The sequence below is a fragment of the Pseudophryne corroboree genome, chromosome 8 (assembly GCF_028390025.1).
Source record: "Pseudophryne corroboree isolate aPseCor3 chromosome 8, aPseCor3.hap2, whole genome shotgun sequence".
Taxonomy (NCBI): Eukaryota; Metazoa; Chordata; class Amphibia; order Anura; family Myobatrachidae; genus Pseudophryne; species Pseudophryne corroboree.
Genome location: NC_086451.1, coordinates 356,532,957 through 356,557,968, shown reverse-complemented (window position 1 = coordinate 356,557,968; position 25,012 = coordinate 356,532,957). Strand labels below are relative to the sequence as shown.

General features: G+C 44.7%; 1 protein-coding gene across 3 annotated transcripts in view; it reads right to left on the bottom strand.

Moving 5' to 3' along the window:
- Positions 1 to 25,012, bottom strand: part of LOC134949123 (fibronectin type-III domain-containing protein 3A-like) — a 234,524-nt gene that overhangs the window by 35,369 nt on the left and 174,143 nt on the right. For all 3 annotated transcript variants that reach the window (XM_063937521.1, XM_063937520.1, XM_063937522.1), the window contains exons 13-20: positions 20,828 to 21,002; positions 20,663 to 20,749; positions 12,426 to 12,564; positions 11,954 to 12,022; positions 3,420 to 3,538; positions 1,881 to 1,986; positions 330 to 505; positions 131 to 244 (exon numbers count right to left, since the gene is read on the bottom strand). In XM_063937521.1, coding sequence (XP_063793591.1) covers positions 131 to 244; positions 330 to 505; positions 1,881 to 1,986; positions 3,420 to 3,538; positions 11,954 to 12,022; positions 12,426 to 12,564; positions 20,663 to 20,749; positions 20,828 to 21,002 — 985 coding nt within the window. The remainder of the gene's footprint in view (positions 1 to 130; positions 245 to 329; positions 506 to 1,880; positions 1,987 to 3,419; positions 3,539 to 11,953; positions 12,023 to 12,425; positions 12,565 to 20,662; positions 20,750 to 20,827; positions 21,003 to 25,012) is intronic.

Here is a 25,012-nt window from a genome sequence, read left to right as displayed (position 1 = left end):
GGTTTTGAATATGATGCTATTGGTCATTTGTAATATCTATGGTACAAGTCTAGTAGTGAGACAAGGACCTTTACACAAAAGCACGGTCATTACACATCCAAATATGAAATCCAAGCCCACCCGCACTCACCTCCCAGCTTGCTAGCACACAGTTTGCACTCTTACAGATTACTAATGGCACTTTGCATCGCTCCGGAACACCAGGGGCTGTGCAGAACTCTGATGCCTCTGAATAGGGCCCACACTAAGAGACAATAAAGAAACAAAATGAGCAAAGAGGAAAGACACAAGGATAGTTTCAGTGTAATCACATTTTACAGAACAATTACCCCAGCTTTGTTTGTAGCTTTTATCCAGAAGCAATAGGTCTGCCCGGGCAGCAGGTTGCCCACTGTGCATTCTACATCAGGGCCTTGGTACACTGAACCCCGATCTTCCTGTTCAGATTTTGCCATCTCTACAGTGTAACATGTTACTGCTGAGCCACCATCCACACACGGAGGATCTAGAAAAAGGGCAGAGCATTACATACAACAGGAAAGACTGACAGTGGTCATGAAAGATTGAGGTTCTCTACACAGACATATAACTTTGTTCATTAACGCGAAGCATGACTTTAAATTAACATATTATGCCTGCTAATCATGACTATTTTAAAGTTGAACTCCCAGACAATCTGCACCCACACAAACCAGAATATAAATGCACCCAAAGTGTTATAATGACAAGATTTCAGGGGCAGGGCCCGTCCACCTACTATCTTCTCTATGTTAAGATGTAATCTGAGGGTTTTCATTATTTCTAATGTGTAAATTTGTAAACGTTTCTTTATCAGTCTAGAATTGTGGTCCATCAATGACATGCGGTCAGGCAGGAGTGACGACAGCCTGCCAAGCACTGGGGATCCAAATAGATATTGGGGTAAAAAACACAAGATCACAGATTAGTTCTAAATTATTGTGGAATTGAATCCCGGAGGTAACAGGTGTTGTGACCCAGTGGAGAGTTGTTGGAGCGTCTTTATCTTATACGTTTAAGACGCATAGAAAGATCACTCATAAAAAGAAAAAATACTATAAAATAACAAAGCTTATGCCTGCGGAAAAAAATTTGCAGCCCAACCGTTCGAAGTGGTCCGGCTCCTGCCGCACCAAGCACAAAACTGAATTGCCTGAGCCGGGGATATAGGGGGCTGGCCCATTGCATCCTGGGAGTCTGGAAAGCTTAACTGTTTGGTGCCCGTCCCACTGTCCCTACTATATATCCCCCAAGGTAGATCCTGTGGACCCTGATAGAGAAATATCATTACATCTGCCTGTGTGTATGAGCGACCAGCCAACTGACCCATATGCCCGCCAAAGAATCTGCTGACCATGACATCCCAACCAGTTCCTGTGGCCAGGAATATTGGTCGGTCGGTAAGTGTGTATGCTGTGCATCTTATTTACCATATGGCTGCAGAGTGTAGCCAGTATATCATTAGCGCTCTTACAGTTGTGAAAGTTGTTACTCTGAACTTGAAGACTTCCACCTGTAACTGAAAATTACATTCGGTATCTGATGTGCTGCAAGGCTGAAATTATATGTCTGTGTCCAACTTTGTTCACAGACCTATCCGATGTACACACCCATCGATGCACTTAGCGATATATCGCTCATCAGCTGTACAAGCAATATAGCACATAGTGTGCACCCAGCCTTAGAGGCTAACTGCATATTTATGAACCTTACTAACTATAGTAAGAGCAAAAATGTTCAGGTAAGTCAGACCATAGCGTAGCAATGAACAGATAAAAAAGCCATCATGGGGCAACTTATTTGTCAGATTTTCACAAGATTGAACAAGACTATAAATATAATGTCAAATTATTACAACTTACCCCACAATAAACTTAATTCCTTGGGTTTGGCTCTGCCAGCAAGACGAGGGGGCTGGCATGGACCTGGGGGGATAATGGCTGTCTGGACTGTTAATACATCAGAAACCTATAGTGAGAAAAAAGAAACAAAAAAAGTGTCATTTTTATTAGCACATATGGTAGAGAATCTCATTTGCTGCAGACTGTAAGCTGAGGAACTGACATGGTATCTCCTTAAGAAGGGCAGACAGCAACTGCTGGGAGTACCACCATTACATAGCAATAACCATATGAATACCGAGCCTTAAGCAAAGTTTCCTATCTTCACACGTTTCATCATTAGTGATGGCACTTGGTAGAGCCAAACAAAAATTGCTGTGTCCCAATCAGAGACTACAATGAATAGTAATGTCATCATACATTGCTGTATACCTTGCAAAATTAAAATGATATCCACAATGTATGCAGAGACATCAGGGCTGGATTATAGGAGGAGCGACGGAGCAGTCATCCCGGGGTACCAACAGACTGTCCCCCTCCTGAATTGGCCACCCCTCTTCTCTCTGCAGCACAGCATCTAGCTGTGTCTCTGTTCCCGCCATATCCTAGGCGGCTCAGCTGTTCAGTAACCGCGGTAGCCGAGGAGCTCCTCATTACACAGTACAATCTCACAGGAGAGGGACGCAAGTCCAGCGAGACAATGGAGCTGCCAGCAGCCATGACGATGAAGCTGCAAAGCTGTTGGGACCCAGCGCACTGTCCCAGCTCCTTGCTTTCCCGGACCTAGCTCAGGCTGCTACTCAATAACATCAGACCAGACAGGAGATGTGATGTGTGTGCGAGCCGATGTTATTGGTGACACAGAAGGGGCGTAAGGAGGGGGATGGCTTGGTGGCATAATATTTTTTTTTAGTTATGGGGGCCCCCACAATTTAGTTGCCCCTGAGCCCCACAACCCTTAACCTGGCTCTAAAAGGCATTCTGAATGACAATAAACAAGGATTATGGTTCCGGTAACATGCCATTCCTTGCTGAAAAGCTCGGCATTCTAGCTTCAGTTCCGTTATAATCTGTGATCTACAGGCCAATGAAATGTTTGTAAGAAAAACAGACTGAGGAAAAAGTTAACAATAAAGTCAATGGAGTGAAAAAGAATGTGAAGTGCTATTTACATTATTCAATTTAACACGACCAAGTTACTTATGTGTAAACCAATCACTACCTCAGGGAGCAATTAACTAACTCCATGTGAACTACACATCATCATGCTGCTAGACAGCAGAGACCACCCAGATGAGAAGCTGACGGGAGAGGGTGCAGTCACAACTCTGAATGAATGAAGAACAAACCCATATCAGGACAGAGGTTCTCCTCGTCCTGCTGAATGCACGGTGGCACCTGAAGGCCAGGGAAGCGCAGGTAAGTTATATGTTCTCCATTAACAAATGTCAGCTACGCTGTAATTCCACCAAAGTTTTCAGTTGTGGTTTGAATTCTCTATTATACTTAAATTAAAGCTACAAGAGTCATACATTCATTCATAAAGGGTTGAATACCTACCGGACTAGAGCCCACAACGTTGGAACAATACACTCTGAACCTATAGCAAGTACCAGGCATGAGACGATCACAGACGTGTTCTTTAGAAGAGCCACTGTACACCACATCCCATTTACTCCCTGTTAGAGCAAACCAGAGAAATTGGTGAATCATGTTTCATTGACAGTAAAGAAGTAGATAATACTATGGGTCAAACATCCAGTATATGGTTTTTAGGGGAGATTTGGAGAGAGATAAAGTACCAACCAATCAGCTCCTTACTGTCATTATTCAAACACAACCTGTACAAATAATACAGTTAGAAGCTCACTGGTTGGTACTTTATCTTTCTCTAAGCTTTGGCAAATCTACTCTATAGTTTCCTAATGGAATACAAAAACACGCTGAACAGGGAAACGTAATAACCGGTTCCAACAGTATACTTTTCTGGGACCTCTGGTGTTTAGTTAATTCAGTAGAATGATTAGATTGATTTTTTCTATTAGCAGACATCTCAGCTGTGTGAGGATTGGAGGAGATAACAATCTGTCACTGACTTCACACTGAATGAGTGTCATGGTTATTAAATCAGAACCAGATACTCATTTATCATTACTGAAGTCTTCATGCATTGACCCCTTTAATATTATCAGGAATGGGCCCGATAAATATACATTTCTCCTTGCGACAGTAAGAAATTACAGATCACCTGTATGTATCATACATCACACCCAGGGGAAAAGGGCTCCAAAAAGAGCCCATCCCTTCCATATGTTACAAGTAAAGTGCTAGCTAAAGTGATTACTTTACTTCCAAATTGGGGACACGTTATGCTACTGTGCGTGCACATGTGTGAGCAGACTGTACCAGGGTGGGATCATTCGGATCCCTCTCTGGTCGAAAATTGGGGTATTGGGGATCTGGTCAGCATGCTGGTGGTCAGGATGCCAGCGGTAGGCATTTCCGATGCTGGAATCCCGACACTGATCAGAAGACAGACGCAGGGACCCAGACATGGATCCCAATGCCGGAATCCCGACTGCTGGCATCCAGATCGTATGCATGCCGGGGCAGGTTGGGTTCAGGCTGCAGGGAATCCAAAGTATTTGCAATAGTCCACAAAAATGGGTGTTTTCCAGGGATATCCCACATTATCTTATTTTCTAAATATATAGAAATATGCTACCAAGTACAAACGTTGCTGTCTTTGTAACTACCCACAGAGAATGACATCTTCATATTCAATTAAATTAAGGAGCTAAAAGTGAATATTAATTTGCTCAAGGACGTTAGTGAGGTTAGGCACTGATGTTGGGCAATAAGACTGGGCTCACAGTAGGTGTCCCAATTCATTTCAAAGTTGTCCAATGGGGGTGAAAGACCACACCAATCTCGACAAATCATTGTTGACAGACCTCACTATGGGAGGTGAGTATTGTTATGTTGAAACAGAAATTGTTTCCAAAGATGTAAAAGCACAATTCTTTAGAATTTCATTGTATGAAGCATAACAATTTCCCTGGAACTAAAGGACCAAACCTTTAAAACATCTCCAAACCATTATTACTCCCTCAACAACCATTACAGATTGCAGTATACAGGAAGAGTTCTCATGGATCGTCCAGCAAATTTTCAAAAATGTGATTCGTCACTAAAGAGTACGTGTTTCCACCACTCTAGTATCCAGTGGTGGTGTGCTTTCCACCACTCCAGCAGATGTTTGGCATGGAGACTCTACGTAAGGCATTTCTTGTGCTGACTTTGTTTCCAGAGGCAGTTTGGAACTCAGTAGAGAGCTGCAGCTGAGGACAGATGATTTTTGCGTTCTACAGCAGTTTTTAGTCCCGTTCTGTGAGCATATGGAGCCCATCACTGTGCATCTGAGCTGCTGCTAGATCTAGAAATTCACTTGGCAATAAAAGCTCTCACAGTGGGCATTGGAAAGGTGGTATCCTATGACAGGGCTATGTTGAGAATCGGTACAACACTTTCCACCACTAATGGCAGACTACGGGGATTGCATGACTGTCTGCTGGATTTTACGCCCCTGTTACCAAGTAGTATGGCTGACCAAACACACAATTTAGAAGGTGTTCGCACATACTCTTGGCCATGTAGTGTAGCTTAATAAATAATCGTTATGGTAAAACTTACCATTGATTTCTCCTAAGTCCACAGGATCACATTGGGATATGATGACGCAACAGTGGATTTGCACCAAACAGTCAAAGCTGTCAACCTCCCAGCATGCAACAGGCGTGTCCATATATCCCCGCCTTCTGACTCAGGCAATTCAGTTGTTTTCCAAAAGCTCAAGGCAGGAGCATCATAGAGAGCCCTAATCAGGCGAGAAGAACACACATGCACACCCTTCCGTACAAGAAGGAAGAGGTTAGTAAGTAAAAAGGATTCTCAAATCAGGTGCATCAGGGTGGGATCCCTGTGGAGCCTGTGGACTTAGGAGAAATAGCATTATCAACGGTAAGTTTTACCATAACTTATTTCTCCAGCAGGGTCCACAGGTTATCCACAGGATAACATTGGGATGTCCAAAGCAATTTAGTGGTGGGGACGCTCCTGATTGGACAGGAGAATCCTTCACCCGAATTCAGCGTCCTGAGAGGCAAAGGTATAAAAACGCATAATATCTAATGAATGTGTTAATGGAAGACCATGTGGCTGCCTTAAATATCTGCTCTGCTGAAGCACCACATTGTGCTGCCCATGACGGACCTACCTTACGAGCAGAGTAAGCAGAGACATTAGCCGGAAGAGGGAGATCAGCTTGAGCGTATGCTTCTGAAATGGTCATCCAAAGCCAACTCGCCAGTATCTGCTTATCAGCAGGCCATTCGCTCTTGTGAAATCCGTAGAGAACGAAGACTGTGTCTGCATTTCTGATGGCACTGGTACGATCCACTTAGATCCTTAAAGCATGGACTATGTCCAACGATGCATCTCCAGCATAAAGGTCCGGTCATTGGAAGGCCGGGACTACAATTTATTCGTTAGGGTGGAATTCAGACATCACCTTAGGAAGATATCCAGATTTTTTTCTGAGAACCGCTCTAACTGGAAAAAAATCAGAAAAGGAGGGCGGCATAACAATGCCCCTAAATCTGAAACCCTTCTAGCTGAAACTTTAACTGTCAACCATTTAAGATCCTTGAAGGGCCTTTAGGACTAAACTTAAGTCCCAAGGTACTGTAAGAGGAAAAAGGACGATGAATGTGCAGCATTCCCTGGAAAAAAGTGCGCACATCATGTAGGTTAGCAATTTTCTTTTGGAACCATACAGTCAATGCTGACACTTGTGCTCTAAAGGAAGCTACCCGTAGACCTTTGTCCATTCCTGCCTGAAGGAATGCCAAGACTCTGGAAACTCTGAACGCCCTAGGGTCAAATTTCCGGTCACTGCACCATTAAATATAGGCTTGCCATATTCGATGATAAATGTGAGCTGAGGAAGGTTTCCTTGCTCTGAGCATTGTTTGAATGACCTGTTGTGAGAATCCTCTTGCTTTCAGGATGGAAGTCTCAAGAGCCACGCTGTCAAAGACAGTTGATCAAGATGCTTGTGATAGCAAGGACCCTGAGACAGTAGATCTGGATGTTGAGGGAGTAAGACTGGAGCATCCATCGACATCCTCAGCAGATCTGTGTATCAATGTCTTCTGGGCCAAGCCGAAGCAATTAGTATCACGGCGTCCCCTTTCCTTGTTTTACCTTTCGCATTACCCTGGATAACACAGCGACTGGTGGAAACACATAGGCCAGTTGAAAGTCCCACCTCACTGACAGGGCATCCACAAAGATCACTCTGGGATCCTTTGTTCTTGACCCGTATGCGGGAACTTTGTTGTTCTGGCGTGATGCCATGAGATCTATCTGTGGTGATCCCCATTTGTCTACCAGATTTTGGAGACCTCAAGGTGTAAAGCCCATTCATTTGCATGAATGGCGTGTCAACTGAGAAAATCCGCTTCCCAGTCTAGGACTCCCGGAATGAACACTGCGGACTAGGCTGGAATATGAAGTTCTGCCCACTTTAACATGTGACTTACCGCCTTCATTGCATTCTGGCTGCAAGTTTCTCCCTGATGGTTGAGGTACTCTACTGCCGTTGCATTGTCCAAGCGGATTTGGACTGGTTTCCCCTAAAGGATGTCCTTTGCCTGAACAAGTGCCATATATATGGCCCGAAGTTTCAATATATTTATTGGCAGTCAATTTTCTTCCTTGGTCCACTATCCCTGGAAGCAACTCCTTCCTGACACTGCTCCCCAGCCCTGAAGACTGGCATCTATTGTCAGAATTTTCCAATCCCTCTATCAAAAAACGTCTCCCTTTGTCCAGATGCTATATCTGTAGCCACCAGGCTAATGACCTCCTTACTCCCAGAGGAAGGACCATAGTCGGCTTTTTTATTGTCTGATGACAACCATTCCATTTGGAAAGGATCAGACGTTGCAGAGGCCTCGAATGGAACTGAGCATACTCCACCATGTCGAATGTCGACACCATCAACCCCATCACATGCATTGCGGCGTGAATGGATACCCTTTGGCTGTGTAGCAGCTGCTGAATCCTTGACTGAATTTTGGATATTTTGTTCAGAGGTAGAAATACTTTCTGAAAACCTGAATCCAGTACAGCCCCCAAGTGAGTCATCTGTTGTAACGGCACCAGGGACGACTTTGCCCAATTTATGAAACAATCGTGTCTCTGTAAACAAGCTATTGTCTGTTGCAGATGATACTGAAGCAATTCCTGAGACTGTGTCAGGATTAATAAATCGTCGAGGTATGGAAAAATCCTTATCCCCTGTTGACGGAGATAAGATGCCATCACCACCACAATTTTGGTGTGGCCAGTCCAAATGGTAGGGCCTAAAACTGAAAATGATGCTGGCGGATAGCAAACTTGAGATAGCGCTGATGGGTCAGTGCTATAGGAATATGTAGGTAAGCATCCTGGGTATACAGGGATACCATAAAATCCTCCGGCTCCATGGCCAAAATAATGGACCGTAAAGTCTCCATATGAAACCGAGGCACCCAAATGTACTTGTGCAGCGCTTTGAGATTAAGCATGGGCCGGAACGACCCATTTGGCTTCTGGACAAGAAAAAGGTTGGAATAAAGGGGATGATTCCAACCTGATCACTAGCAGACTACTTTTAGCACTGCTGCGATCAGGTAGTCAACGCCTACAGGGAAGAGAGGATTCGCTATGCAGGGCTGCGAACCGCTGTGCAGAGAGCTGCACAAACAAAAGTTTGTGCAGTTTCTGTACAGCTCGGGACTTACCCGCTGCGATGATCTTGTCTGGAGCGAACGTCAGGATCCCTCCCTGTAGACGGCTGGACACGCCTTCAAAACGGTGAATAGACACCCCGCTCGGCCTCTTCCTGTTAATCTTCTAGCGTTCGTCGCTGCAAACGCTTTCTTCGTCCATTTCGGCGCTGCACGGCGTCGGCCGTCGCCTGGCAGCGACACGTCTGCGCATTGATGCACACGTTCTGACCCGTTCACGCGGCTGCGAAAAACTGCAACATGCGAACAGGTCGGAATGACCCCCAAAAACCTTGTCCTCGTTGTGCAGGGGGAACTGGAATTATCACTCCTGACCAAAGCAACTTCTGAACTGCCTCCTGCAAAGCCCTGGCCTTCGTTTTCACTGAATACGGGCTGGTACAAAAAAAAAAACTTTGAGGATGGTGTTTCTTGAAAGCAAATGCATAACCGTAGGATACTGCTTCTTGCACCCAGGCATCTTTGGTAGACTGCTGCCAGATCTGTGAAAACTGAAGTCGGCCTCCTACCTGGGTTCCCCAGGTGGAGGCCCGCACCATCAGGCTGATGGCTTATCTTCTGATTTGGAAGCCGGTCCTCTGATAGCCCAATGCTTTTTAGTCTTACCAGACTTGTTGGATTGGGACTGTTTGCCATTACCCTTTCCTTTTGCTTTTCCTTGATTCCGAACGGCCGAAAAGCTGGAAATCTAGGCTTGATTTTGTGTGTGGAAGAGAACTTCACTTTCTTGGTGTCTGCTTCTGACTCCAAAATACTGTTTAATTCTAGACCAAAAAGAATATCTCCAGTAAACGGTAAAGACTCCAGAACCTAAATGGATTCTGAGTCAGCTTTCCATGAACGTTGCCAAACCGCTCTGCGAGCAGCTACTGCTGAGGCTGATGCCTGAGAGGCAACTGCCATTGAAAAATCCTCCTCCGATGCATCAGCCCAGGCTGCCACTGCTTTTGCCATCCAGGCTGAAGCCATGGCTGGTTTTATGACTGCTCCAGACAAGGGAAAACTGGTTTTAAGAAAACCATTGAGTCTCCTGTCTGTGACATTATTTAATGATGTTGACAGCAGAGGTAATGTAGATTTTCTCACCAGTCGAATGACATGCGTATCTACATTGGGAGCTACCTCCCTTTTTAAACAGTCCCCAGCCGGAAGAGGATAATTGGAATTCCATTTCCTTGGAATTCTAAACTTCTTACTGGGCGTAACCCAAGCCTCTTGCATAATTTCCGTCAGCTGTTCTGACCCCGGAAACTCAGTCCTAACTGTTTTAGGACGTTTAAACACAGGTGCCTTAGATTTTAACACAGGCTCTGCTGCCTCCTCTAAGGATTGAATGGCTTTCACTGCACTAATCATCTCAGGTATGTCTACCGAGCTGAGGCCTTACTCCTCGTCTGCGTATGCAGACCCGGAATGTGAGGAGTCCTCATCCTCCAACGAGTCCTCATCTGAAACATGTGTAGGCTGGGAAGCTGTTGTTTCATATCTATGTGATTTGCTTACCACCAGCATTTCAGCCTGTTTTTGTTGAGAAGATGCCGCTTCCCCTGCTGGATTTAATAAACCCCAGGTGGTAGGTTGCATGTAAAGGTTAACAGGGTAACTTATCCCTGGTATAGGAGCTGGCATTATCCGCTCAGCTATACTGGATAATGTCTGTGCAAAAGTAGCCCATGGGGGTTCAACCTGAACCTGTGCCTGCCTTGGATTATTTAAGAGGCTTCGGTGAAAGCTAAAACAATTTGCACATAATCCATTTTGAACCAGATCCTGAGAGGTTAAACCAGCTTTGCAAGACAAACATGAAATGAGTGTTGGTGCTGCTGTGGAAAAGTGTATTTTCCTCACCCTTGCCGCTCTTAGATATGATAAATAAATCACACACCTGTACAGTGTTAACTACACAATTTGTGACTGTAATCACTTTAAAATTTGTTAAAGTGACACACAATCCGACCCTACCCTGCTTTGCACCAGCACTGAGGATCGGAATACACAGAGAAACTGACAGAATTACAGTCAGCAATCACACTAGCAATCAGTCACAGGTTATACATTAGTATAATAAGCAATGTGAGCACATAATCAACTACAAATACATTTCAAGTACAGTAAGTATGAGAATATATTACTGCATTACCTTATATAGGAGTTTTAAAGTAATCAGTCGCATAGCGAAAGAAAACAGCAGCAATAATTTTCAGACTCATATGCATCAGGCACTTATCCAACTATTCATACTCAAAGGTAGATCGAGACTTATTACTGTATCACCCGGCTCAGGAGAGTGGGATACAGGGATACTTCACCCCGCTTCCAGGTTCGTGAACACTGATCGGATTCAGACACTAATAGTGTACACACTCGCCCCGTGAACCTACAGTGAACACAGACGCCCAAGTGAACACTGACGCACCAGTCACACAGCCGCCTATGCTGCGACTGGGTTCTTTCAGACATACAGCGTCTCAGACCGAAGGGTGAACTCAGTTCATGGCAGGAAACTCAGAGGAAACTGGTCATGAACCGGGGGGAGGGACGACCAAGGGAGCGTCTGACTCCCCACTGCTTATATCAATCCTAGGGATCGCAGCCTCATACTACCCCCCCTGGAGACTACGATCCCTGGGCCTAGCGCTGGTGCACCAGAGGTGGCAGCCACGTCAGCGACTGTTTGGTAGTCTCCTTCCAAAAAAGTGTGGCTGTGTCTGTGTTCCCCAACTAAGCGGAACCGATGCCTTACCTTCTCCCTGTACTCTGGCCACAGACCGGTAACGTTTGCTGGGCTGGACTTGCTAGTACATCCTACAAAGACCCCCGTCAAAACTGCACTGTACTCATGGGTAAGTGTTTTGCGACCCAGAGGGGAGTTGTTGGAGCGACTCTTTCTAAGGTACGTATAAGATGCTTTTTAGACAAGGTCGCTCAAAAAAAATCGTAAGACTATAAAAATAAAATATAAAAGCTTATGGCTGATAAAAAACAGCAGCCCTCTGACCATAGTCCGGCTCATGCCGCACCAAACAAAAAAAATGATTTGCCTGAGTCAGGAGGCGGGGATATATGGACAGGCCTGTTGCATGCTGGGAGGCCGAAAGCTCTGACCGTTTAGTGCAAATCCACTGTCGCATCATCATATCCCAATGTTATCCTGTGGATAACCTGTGGACCCAGCCAGAGAAATAATAAATAAGAAAATACCCAAACAAGATCAGAAAAAAGATTGCTTTAATTGCTCACCATTCGAGATTTCTGTAATTTCAAGGAAATACTTAAGAATTTCAGACCCACCATTGTCCTTTGGGGCATCTATAATACAATTAGATACAATAAGATAGTTACGTAGTTATGTAAATAACAATTGTCAGTCTAAAGCAGTGGTTCCCAAACTGGGTTCCACGGGGTACAGCAAGGGGTGCCATGGGTTGGTAGTTCAGGACCAAATCAAGTTATTTATGGTCCGTGTGATAGACAAAACCAGTGTTGGTTGCTGCCAAACAATATAAGGACAAACAGAAATGCAGCCCTGTCCACCACCTCATAGCTGACCCTAAGGATGACAGGTAAGCATCATTTACTTAAACTATTTGCCTAGAGGTGCACTGAAATAAAATGCTGATACACTAGGGTGCCATGTTTCAAGAAAGTCTGTGAACCACTGGTCTAAAGGACAAAAAGAGAGAAAAAACAAACCTAAACATAATGGACTTACCCCACGTGACTCGTACACTGTGCGCATGGATTTTTCCCTTTGTACTTGGCTTACATGGAGGTCCAGGTTTGTCGGGGGAAGTTGTGTACTCTACAATATCACTGGGACTACTTCTGCCTTCACTGTTCACTGCGAAGACCTGCCCAAGACAAAGAGTGGATCAGAGGATGCCGCAACTTACACTCGGATGACAGGTTTAAAAATTCTACGATGAACATGCAAAGGGAGTAAAAGTAGACTATAGATCAGGATCAGTGAGTAGTCATCAATGTGTCACATCAGCAATGAAAATCAAGAAATACATGACGAGCTATGGGCATTTTATCTTTATACATTGTTAATGTTTCATCTGGATACAAAAAGATAGCATACAGTACTAATCAGATACAAATTCAGCATTCTTTCTGTGACGTGCACATACTGTATGTGGGCAGGAAATGACTGCACTGAAAGCATGACCACCCTACACAGACTACTGCGAACACATGCAAAACATCTGTACTCCGCACAAGACAATATAGGACAAAACAAGCAAGTAAGCATTAATGTGGTCTGTAGAACCCAGTATATAATGAGCCGCATACATAGAAGACCTTATCTCATAACTATATTACAGGTTGAGTATCCCATATCCAAATATTCCGAAATACGGAATTTGAGTGAGAGTGAAATAGTAAAAACTTTGTTTTCTGATGGCTTAATGTACACAAACTTTGTTTAATACTCAAAGTTATAAAAAATATTGTATTAAATGACCTTCAGGCTGTGTGTATAAGGTGTATATGAAACATAAATGAATTGTGTGAATGTAGACACACTCTGTTTAATGCACAAAGTTATTTAAAATATTGGCTAAAATGACCTTCAGGCTGTGTGTATAAGGTGTATATGAAACATAAATGCATTCAGTGCTTAGACTTGGGTCCCAGCGCCATGATATCTCATTAAGGTATGTAATTATTCCAAAATACGGAAAATAGGATTTTGGTACTTACCAGGTAAATCCTTTTCTTTGAATCCATAGGGGGCACTGGAGTACTCTTGGGATATGGACGGGCTTCCGTAGGAACAGCACTGAATATTTAAATTTAGAACACTCCACCCCTCCATATCCCTGAGTACCTCAGTGTTTATTTACTGAGCCGAACAGGAACTATAGAGAGGTTGACAATGGAGTATTACATATAACATAACGGACAATAACGAAGTTGACACATAACGTTACTGACAACTAAACAGTTGACACCCTAACCAGCACTTGTAATTTGAACCAGTCGGTGAAAGTGTGTTACCATAAGATCCTCAGACCTCACCACAACTAGGTAAAACTGCTCTGGGTGGGCGTCCAGTGCCCCCTATGGATTCAAAGAAAAGGATTTACCTGGTAAGTACCAAAATCCTATTTTCTTTATCATCCACTAGGGGTCACTGGAGTACTCTTGGGACGTACCAAAGCTTCCCCCGTGGGCGGGAGAGCTGTTTGGCACTTGTAACACTAGGCGGCCAAAGCTAGATGCTGATGCCGCAAACGTATCAAACTTGTAAAAGCGCACAAACGTGTGCACTGAAGACCATGTAGCCGCACGGCAAAGCTGCGTCGTAGAAGCTCCCCGACCAGCTGCCCATGAAGTTCCCACAGAACGTGTGGAATGAGCGGTTACTGATGTAGGTGGTTGTAACCTAGCATGAAGGTAAGCTTGACGTATGGTTAGTTTTATCCATCTGGATAAGGTTTGTTTAGACGCTGGCCAACCCATCTTGGCAGCATCATAGAGAACAAACAACGTATCCGTCTTACGAACTGAAGACGTTCGGGATACATAAACGCGTAATGCGCGTACCACATCCAGAGTTCCAGAATGTGCCGTTAACACAGGAACTACTATTGGTTGATTGATGTGAAAAGATGACACTACCTTTGGTAAGAAAGCGGGATTCGTCCGCAGTTCCGCTCTGTCATCATGAAACACCAAATACGGTGACTTGCATGACAAGGCACCCAAATCCGAAGCACGGCTTGCCGAAGCTAAGGCTAGAAGAAAAATTGTTTTCCAAGTGAGAAACTTTATATCCACTTGCTGTAAGGGTTCAAAATATGAAGACTGTAAGAACTCTAAAACCAGATTCAAGTCCCATGGCGCTGTAGGTGGAATGAATGGAGGCTGTACTCTGAGGACACCTTGGAGAAAAGTGCGTATAGACGGCAATAGAGCCAATCGTCTTTGAAAGTAAATTGACAAAGCAGATACCTGCACCTTTAGTGTAGATAAACGCAGTCCTCCAGCTAACCCTGTTTGTAGAAACAACAAAAGGCGGGATAACTTGAAAGATGATGTCGGAAACTTCCGCGCCTCACACCAACCTATATAGGCACGCCATATTCTGTAATAATGAGCTGCCGTAACCGGCTTCCTAGCTCGTAACATGGTTGGTATAACCGAATCTGGAATGCCCTCTCTTCTTAAGAGGGCGGTCTCAACAGCCACCCCGTCAAACGCAGCCGCGCTAAATCGGGGTAAAGGAACGGACCCTGTTGTAACAGGTCTGGACGTAGTGGGAGCGGCCAAGGATCGTCTGCGAGTAGTCCTTGGAGATCCGAGAACCAAGCTCTCAGAGGCCAATGAGGCGCCACTAGTATGACTGTGACAGACTCTCTTTTGATCCGTTTTAGCACCAGAGGGAGCAACGGAAACGGTGGAAATAGATACACAAGACTGTACGGCCACGCGACAGTGAGAGCGTCCACCGCCACTGCCTTTGGATCTCTTGTTCTGGACACATACTGGAACGTTTGGTGATTGTGTCGAGACGCCATCAGGTCCACCTGAGGATAACCCCATCGCTGAACCAACACGTGAAACACTTCTAGATTTAATGCCCATTCGCCTGGATGAAAATCCCGACGACTGAGATAATCCGCTTCCCAGTTGTCCACTCCCGGAATGAACACGGCCGACAATATCACCTGGTGGCATTCCGCCCAATTGAGGATTCGAGCTACTTCCCGCATTGCCATGCGGCTTCTCGTTCCTCCTTGTTTGTTGATGTATGCGACCGCCGTCGCATTGTCTGACTGCACTTGGACAGGCTGAGAGCGAAGCATGTGCACTGCTTGTCGTAGCGCATTGTAAATTGCGCGGAGTTCCAGGACATTTATAGACAGCAATTTTTCGTGATCCGCCCAGAGACCCTGGAGCTGACAATTTTGAATTACCGCTCCCCAACCTCTGAGACTGGCGTCCGTAGTTAGAATTATCCAATTCCAGCCTCCGAACCGTCTTCCTGCGGTTAAATTGTGTTCCTTGAGCCACCAGAGCAGAGATACTCTTGCCCTTGGCGACAACCTCACTCTGTGGTGAATCTGCAGATGCGAGCCTGACCACTGAGCGAGCACATTCAGTTGAAAAGGACGCGAGTGAAATCTTCCGAACTGAAGCGCTTCGAAAGCTGCCACCATTGTGCCTAAGAGGCGAATGCACAAGTGTGCCGACACTGTGCGTGGCTTGAGCACTAATTGTACTAGATGGCGTAGAATTTGTACTTTCTGCTGTGGTAGGTAAAGTCTTTGATTGACCGTATCGAGAATCATACCTAGGAATTGAAGGCGTTGAGACGGAATTAGATGCGATTTCTTGAAGTTGACAATCCAACCGTGGTGAACCAGCACATCGTATGTTAGCAACGCATGTTGGAGAAGTATCTGTTGAGACGGAGCTTTGATGAGCAGATCGTCTAAATACGGAACAATTGTCACTCCCAGGGATCTGAGATGAGCTATCATCACAGACATCACTTTGGTGAATACCCGAGGCGCTGATGACAGGCCAAACGGTAGAGCCTGAAACTGGTAATGGTTCTGGCGTATTGCAAACCGTAAGAATTTCTGATGAGGCTGCCAAATTGGAATGTGTAAGTACGCATCCTTGAGATCTAGCGCAATCATAAATTCCTTTGGCTCTAAACCCGCAATCACCGAGCGCAGAGACTCCATTTTGAATCTGTAGTAAGTTACGTACTGATTGAGACCCTTTAAGTTCAATATTGGTCTAACTGAGCCATCTGGCTTTGGTACGACAAACAGACTTGAATAATAACCCTGACCCTGTTGGTGTACAGGGACCGGAATCAAAACTGCCGAATCCAGTAGGGACTGAATGGCAATTTGCAGAACCGTTCTCTTGTCGTCCGACAGAGGCAATCCTGTCTTGAAAAACCGCAGAGGCGGAAGACAGTCGAACTCTATTTTGTAACCTTTTAACACTAAATTGCAGATCCACCCATCCGCGGATGTGTGGAACCACGCCAAATGGAACGTCTGAAGGCGTGCTCCCACAATCGGAGAACCGAGATGGGCTGGTAGCCCGTCATGCCACTGGCTTGTCGGTAACCTTAGCATCCTGGCGAGTTGTGTTGGTTTGTTGGAAACCACGTCCGCGACCACGTCTAGCAGGCGTGGCTGTTCCTCTGCCACGTCCTCGAAAGGGCTGAGGTCTAAAGGATTTGAACGAACGTCCAGCGTACCTCCTTCTTGATACCGGTGGAGGCAATGGTAAGAAAACAGACTTACCTCCCGTAGCCTCAGCAATCCATGCGTCCAATTCAGGACCAAACAACTTCTTGCCATCGTAAGGCAACGCCTCTATACCTCGTTTGACCTCTGCCTCCGCATGATAAGCACGCAGCCAGAGTGCTCTTCGTGCCGTAACTAGCGACGATGAAATACGAGAAGTGAGCTGACAAACGTCAGTAGACGCTGTACAGAGATACTCTACAGCCTCAATCATTTGATTTACAAGAAGTATCAGGTTTTCGTCATGTAAAGCAGATTTGAGTTCTGTAAGCCATATTATGAGCGCCTTAGTGACCCAAATGCCAACCAATCCAGGTCTCAGCATCACACCTGCTGCTACATACATGGATTTTAGCATAGTTTCTATCTTGCGATCTGAAGGATCTTTAAGCGTAGTAGCTGCTGGCACTGGTATGGTTAATTTCTTGGTAAGCTTTGACACTGAAGAATCAACTATTGGTGGATTCTCCCATGTACATGTTACAGAGTCTGGAAACGGGTAACTAGACTTAAATCTGCGAGGTATAGAAAACCGTTTATCTGGATTCTGTCGTGTTTCTACTAACATCTGATTAAGGGATTCCGACACAGGAAAACTTATTGGAGTTTTTTGTCGTTTAGTAAATACGACCTGATCATTTGTGAGAGGCTCCTCAGTTTCAGTAAACTTCAGAGACTGACGTACCGCTCTGATGAGATCATCAATGCCGGAACTGTTAAAATCCTCGCCATCTGACTCCACTTCGCCCTCCTCACCCTCATCTTGTTCCGTGAGGTCTGGCATGGAATCGTCAGAATGCAACATAGCCGAAACAGGTAAATCATAAGACATATGAAATTTATCCCGTTTACCCAAAATGGATTTGGACCCTACGCAAGGCTGAGACGCCTCCGGTAGTTCTGGCGGTCTCACCCTAGACTCAGATCTTGCCGTTTCCCGCTCCTGACGAGCGGCGGTCAATTCTGATTGTAACCTATCTAGTACATTTACTAACATACCCCACGGAGGGTCCGGTGAGGACATTGGTTGTAAAACTGGAGCAGAAATGGTATTCTGAACAGAATCCACAAAACATACTGTACATGTGGTAGATCCATCCGGTAACACACTGCTACAGACTTTGCAATTATGCTTTTTAGTTTTTGCTGGTGCCTTACTCATTATGGCGACAGACAATACAATACACAAAAACAGACACTTGCACGACTCAGTAAAATAGTAGTAAGGTGTCTCTGTATATATATATATATATATATATATATATATATATATATATATATATATCTGGCCAAGTGCAGTACACGTGGCCAGTACTATGAAATGTGATCCCAAATTCCCACTAACACCCCTGCGCCTCCGGTGGAATAGAGATGTAGTACTGGAACGTTCTGGAATCACAGCAGGAAGACACAGGAAGCATGGTTAAAATGGCCCCCATGCTTATACATATAATCACAGTGTAGTTTCATACTGATATTATTAACAGCCTCCCTGCCAGTATAAACCTCATTATATAGCTATATAAATGTGTGCTATACTACCAACAGCCTGTTGCTGCTGTCCTTTCTCCCCCCCCCTCGCATCTGCTCCATAGCGTGCAGTGCGGGCCGGGCAGCGGGCACCCCGGGACCTGGAAGACTGGGAGCGCGTATCAGCGCTATGAGACACGGGCAGCAGCGGATCAAGCGGCGGCCGGAGCAGCGGGAGAAGCGGCGGGCGGACCCGTTCAGAGACGCGGGTATTGTAAGAAGCACCGGAGCAGCGTTATGAGACCCGGCGGCCGGAGCAGCGAGAGAAGCGGCGGGCGGACCCGACTTCAGAGACGCGGGAGCAGTGTAAGACAGCGGGCGGCTATGTTACCCGGCAGCCGGTGTTACCCGGCGGCCGGAGCAGCTGCGGCGGGCGGCAGTCAGCCGAAAGACACCAGCGCCTTCCCCACACCTCGGGGCGGCAGCGGAAGCTGACCGCCCCGTTCTCCCCCCTCACATACCTGCAATTGTTGCTTCTGTGATGAGGCTCCGACGGGGCTTCTTAGTAAGCGCCGGCCAGCCTGCAGGAAGTGTGTGTGGCTGTGAGGGAGCTCTTTCAGAGAGGCCCGACACGCCCCTGCTGCTATCAGCAGCTGCACTATCTCTGACCCTGCCTTTTGGAAGGGGGAAAGGGATGTGTAAAATAGAAAAATATAAAAGAAAAAGAAAAATAATTCAAAGTAATTGTGGACTCAGCCACAGAGCTGTTACTACTTCGAGCACAGAAAAAACACTGAGGTACTCGGGGATATGGAGGGGTGGAGTGTTCTAAATTTAAATATTCAGTGCTGTTCCTACGGAAGCCCGTCCATATCCCAAGAGTACTCCAGTGACCCCTAGTGGATGATAAAAGAAAAATCCGATATCCAAAATACTTCTGGTCCCAAGCGTTTTGGATAAGGGATACTCAGCCTGTATTATTATCCTTTATTTATATGGCGCCACAAGGGATCCGCAGCACCCATTACACAGTACTTAATCAAATGAGCAAACAAGAAAACAGCACTTACAATTCAAGACAATATAGGACAGGTATAGAAAACCCGGGGTTAGGTGCCATCAAAGGGAGTATGGAGTATAAGATAGTGTAAGTAAGGAAAGGCACATGAGGAAAGAAGTACCTGCTCTTGTGAGCTTACAATCTAAAAGATTCACTGTAAACAAGATACGAACACACAGGCAGATTCTGGGGTGGGTATCCAATTACAGGTGAAACAATATCGGGTGCGAAAAAAGTCCATTTTCACACCCTTTTTTTTTTCTTCAATGTTTCACCAATATTTTTATTTTTACAGACTTCCAATTTGGATGCCTGTATAGAAAAATGCTTAATCCCCCGAAAACACACTGGTAGAAACAGCCCTGTTTTCACGTGAAAAAAACGGGGCTGTTTCCGTGGATTTGGTAAAATACCCGATAACCGCGGCAACCTGCAGTGTCCTATGCCCGCCACAGCAGCAGGCTGGGACTGCAGGGAGGGAGCCGCAGTCTGGGAGCCAGCACTCGGCGCTGTGACCCCCGGCGGGGTAGCCAGGGAGGCGGCGTGACCCACATCCCCCCTCTTCCACGTGCCCCCGGCAACGGTCACATGATGGGGGGAGCGATCATGTGACGGGTGGGGGGTTGTCGGAGGTGCAGCGCTGCATCGGGAGCTGTCAGGAGCCGGCATATCATTACCCGTGGAAAAGTACAGCGGGTAATTGGATATCCCCCTCTGACAGATAACACTGGGGCCTGTCAGTACAACCCACACAGCCAGTATCAGATAGCCATCATATGCTCAATGAATATACAAACATGTCTGACATGACCCATCATTTTCAATTCTTAGGCATGCAAACAGTTTTGGTACGACACAAGGGCCAATATTTGGTCAATTTATAAATCTTGGCAACAGTAAAAGTATGTGTCAAGTCAGCCTTACACCCTCTGGAAAACGAGGAACTCAACCAAATACAAATTAATTATTATTATTTTAATTAGCAGTAAAGGGAGCCACATAATGGAGGAATATGGACACCTCTGCCTAATGCATTAAACGGGTTTGCATCTCACACACACACACACATATATATATATATATATATATATATATATATATATATAATAGATAGATAAAAATACAGAGCAACATTACCCTAAACTTGTAAGAAGTATTTCGTCTCAGATTTCTTAAAGTGCATGCAATATCTTCACTGTTTTGTTTAGGTTTAAATCCGTAACCCTGTAATGAAGAAAATATCAATCACTATTTAGCTAAACTTTAGTTGTGCCACCAATTTGAAGTGGACAGGGCACTCACCGATCCTTCCTCCTCCATTTCTAAGACATAAGTTAGTGTCTCATCTGTGACCACATCACTAGGTGGACTCCATTCTAAGCAGAGACAGGTGATGCCAGCTTGCTTGAGCCTCGGTGGTGATGGTGCAGGTGGCACGCTCCCAGCAGTGTAGTAGACCACCGTTTCACTGAAGCAGCTGGAAGAAGAATTCAGTACAATTATTAAACTAGCTATTTATCCATAAGTACTGATAAAACATGCCATGCAATCCTATTTCAAATAAAAATACCATGCAAGCCATCAGGATTTAATCATTTAATATTCTATCGGAGCTCAGAGTGCTAGTATATTTGTCTATCAGGGTTGGAAAAAAAACCCAAAACAACAAATGGTTGTTTAAACCATTTTATTTTTTTTGCATGAATGTTTTAATGAACAAAAAATGGAACCCTGCTTATTATATTAATACTGTGAAACATTGCTACTGTATTTACTAGAAACCATTATCAACCATGTTTTAATGCTTTCTAACATTAACAATTCAAAGTTTATGATTTATTTTTACATCTTTCAATAAAACCAACTTTTTACTGCTCATTATTATTACTAATACATCCATATGCCCCAACACCAGAGTCATCTTTTCTTTTTGTTGTTTGACTATACATCGGAATATATGTAGCTAAAATAATAATATTACAACATACAAAGTACACTCAGATATAGATGAAATTGAAAATAAGAACAAGTTAATGTTAAGCAACAGTCCTACTTATTACTTATAATTAAATAAATGAAAATAGTAATTCAAAATGGAAAGTGCAAAAGAATTTTCAGAGAAACACACACACACACACACACACACACACACACACACACACACACACACACACACACACACACAAAGATTAAGTATTAGCACTGGGCAAGCCACTGGCATTGAACATATTTGAATAAAAACACTATATTTTCAGTACAATAGGATCTTTTTAAGAAGTAACAGCATCCTGCCTGTAGTCCCAGAATTAAAAAAAAACAACACATTTGCTTTTAACCAGCCAACCCGGATGTCTAGGAACAATAGTTTAACGGAATACGGATTACAGATCAACAACGTTTTTATATATATATATATATATATATATAGATATATAGAGAGAGAGAGAGAGAGAGAGAGAGAGAGAGATTTTGCTCCAAATTTATGATGCGTTTTATTTACTATCCGTGTGAACATTATTGGGAATAGTAACCATCCCCAAAGCGCGGTGAGTGAAGTGAGCCAACAAGGGTACAAGTTTCTGCTGATGGAGGTAGCCCAGTTTGGTCCTGAGAATAACTCTAGCCTGGTGAAAGATCAGGAAGGGGGATTTACCCCTAAATCCGACACCGTAAGGCAGATACAATTGCCAGAAGAAAAAGTGTCCTAGCGGTAGGCCATCAGATCATTATCACTTTGTTCAGAAGCTCATACGGGGACTCCTGTGGAGCCTTAGTACTATGGACAGGTCCCAATGAGTTACTGGAAGGACAAACGGAGGTTGGATCCTAAGTACACCTTGTAGAAAGGTTCAAACAACAGGAAGCGTAGCAATCCTACCTGGAACCCATATGGACAAAGCTGATGCATGTACTTTTAGTGAAGCCAGTCTCAATCCTAGATCCAGTACTGTTTGAAGAAAAGCAAGGATCCTGGAAGGATCATGAAAGTGAGAGGATCATAGGGCCTAATTCAGATCTGGTTGCTGCAGCGCACACAGGCTGAAGCTCTGTGCTGTGTGTGCACGACATCTCACTTGTGCGATCGCCTCTGCCTGATTGACAGGCAGAGGCTGTCGCGGGGCGCTTGGTTGCGTTTTTTTGGACCGTTTGCATGGCGGGCTGCGGTGGCTGCGTGACATCACATGCAGCCGCTGCGACCATAAACATGGCGTAGGAAGACAGCTACTCGTCAGGTGCGAAAGCATCGCCGCTGTGTGATGCTTTCGCACTTCTGCGTGGGGGGGCAGGGGGATAGGACCTGGGATGAGGGGTGGACTTGCCCTGTGCTGGGAGTCCCCCCACGTCAGATTTTAGATGTGTTTTTTCGCACATCTAGGATCAGGTCTGAATTACACTGTAGTAAATCTGTGCTGAAGTTGGTTTTCTTGATTTGAGTATGGTTTGAACTACCTGGAGAGAGAAACCCTTGGCTCTGAAGAGGGAATCCACGCTGTCAAAGATAGACGAGCTAAGTCCGGATGTAGGCAAGGACCTTGAGACAATAGATCTGTCCATAAAGGAAGTGGCAGAGGGTTGTCTATGGAGAGACTGCAGAGGTTCCTCCCTGACTGTTGAGGTAGGCCACTGCTGGGGCGTTGTTGGACTGAACCTGTACCGGTTTGCCCTAGAGTGTATTTTTCGCCTCCTTGAGGGCCCTGAGGATTGCCGCAGCTCCAGGAGAGCTAAGCGCTGCTGATCTGAAGAAAAACCTATTAAAAAATTTAAATAAAACATAAAAATAAGCTTGGGGCTGCTTAAAAACAGCCCTCATGTCTTATGGTGCATCCAGCTTTTGCCAGCACCAGAGCAATACTGAGAGTCCCTTGGCCAGGGGGCGGGGTACAGGGAGGAAGTACCGGAGTATCCTGGGAGCTTAACAGCCTTATCAGTCTAGTGCCCTGGATCCTCTCCGCAGCCGGCACCCCAATGTCCCTGTGAAGACTATGGACCCTGCAGAAGAAATAGGCATTGATACACAATGATTGATGTTGCCTATTGCATAATAGTCCAGTTGTATATCTGTGTGCAACTGAGTCTGTATACTAAACACAACAGAACTTAGCATGGAAAAAAGCCACTGCCGCTGTACTGTAGCACTCTGCATACAGATTCAGAAACTTAGTCACACACAGATATACATATAAATATACATTTATAATCAGCACGGTCTACTGGAGCATACTGGTCATATCGCATTGCGACTAAGACTCATTTTAAACCAAAAAAAGACACACAAAGACACTCAATGCTAGCAAAATCTCATGGGACTTGGCGCTCCGAGGGAGGTTGCTTATCGTAACCACAGCAACAATGCATGAGGATACATCTGTATCTTTCAAGAAGCAAATATATGACCTTCAGCTTAGACACGGGTGTTGTTTGTCAAATCACATGCAAATAAAAAAATAAATAAAAACTATCCGTAGTATAATACCATAAAAAATATAATTTATTACACAAGACCAAATTATGCATCACATAAATATAAAACAAACTGTCTGAGCAAAGCGGTGTGGATGGAACTTGCTTTATAGTAGGTCATCAGGGCTGGCAGTTGGTGCTTGCTGAACGTCACGGTTCACAGTACGCGCACCGTGCACATTCGCTACATTTTGGAAATGGCAAACCAAGTATATTACATGTCTCTAAACCTTACATTTTGTAGCAAAGTGAGGGAATGCTTACATTTATGTAATTACAATACAGCTCTTGGGGATCAATGATAAAATAGTTCATTTTCTAGTGCACAATTATAAAAGTGGTTTGACTTAATAGCCACCCAAATCTATTTCTAAATAATACCGACTGCTAAAATACAGCTAATGGAGTTTGTATTTATTAATGTAGCTAAAACTCTTATTTCTAGGTCCTCAGCCTGGTATGTCAGGAATTTCTATAATGCAGAGGGTACTGAACTATACATGAGTGACAGTGGGAACAATGTTTCAGTGTTTTTTTTTTTTTTAATAAATAGGAATTTAATATCTACCGGTAATTCCTTTTCTCGTAGTCCATAGTGGATACTGGGGAACAGTAGTTACACATGGAGTATAGATCGGGTCCGTAGGAGCCTGGCACTTTAAGAAATCAACAGTGTGTGCTGGCTCCTCCCCTCTATGCCGCTCCTGCAGACTCAGTCTAGGAAAACTGTGCCTGAGGAGACGGACATACCTCGAGAGAAGGATATACATATAAACAGCGGTGAGGTACCGAACACACAACAACAAAAGCAAAGCAATGCTAACCAAACAGAAGGTAGCAACGCTAACCAACAACAAGATTAGCAAGTCCAATCAAACAAGGAACAGGGACAGCAACAGCAGACCCAAGCAAGAACACTTACAACGAAGTAAGCGGGAAAACCGAAGCACTGAGGCGGGCGCCCAGTATCCACTACGGACTACGAGAAAAAGAATTACCGGTAGGTATTAAATTCCTATTTTCTCT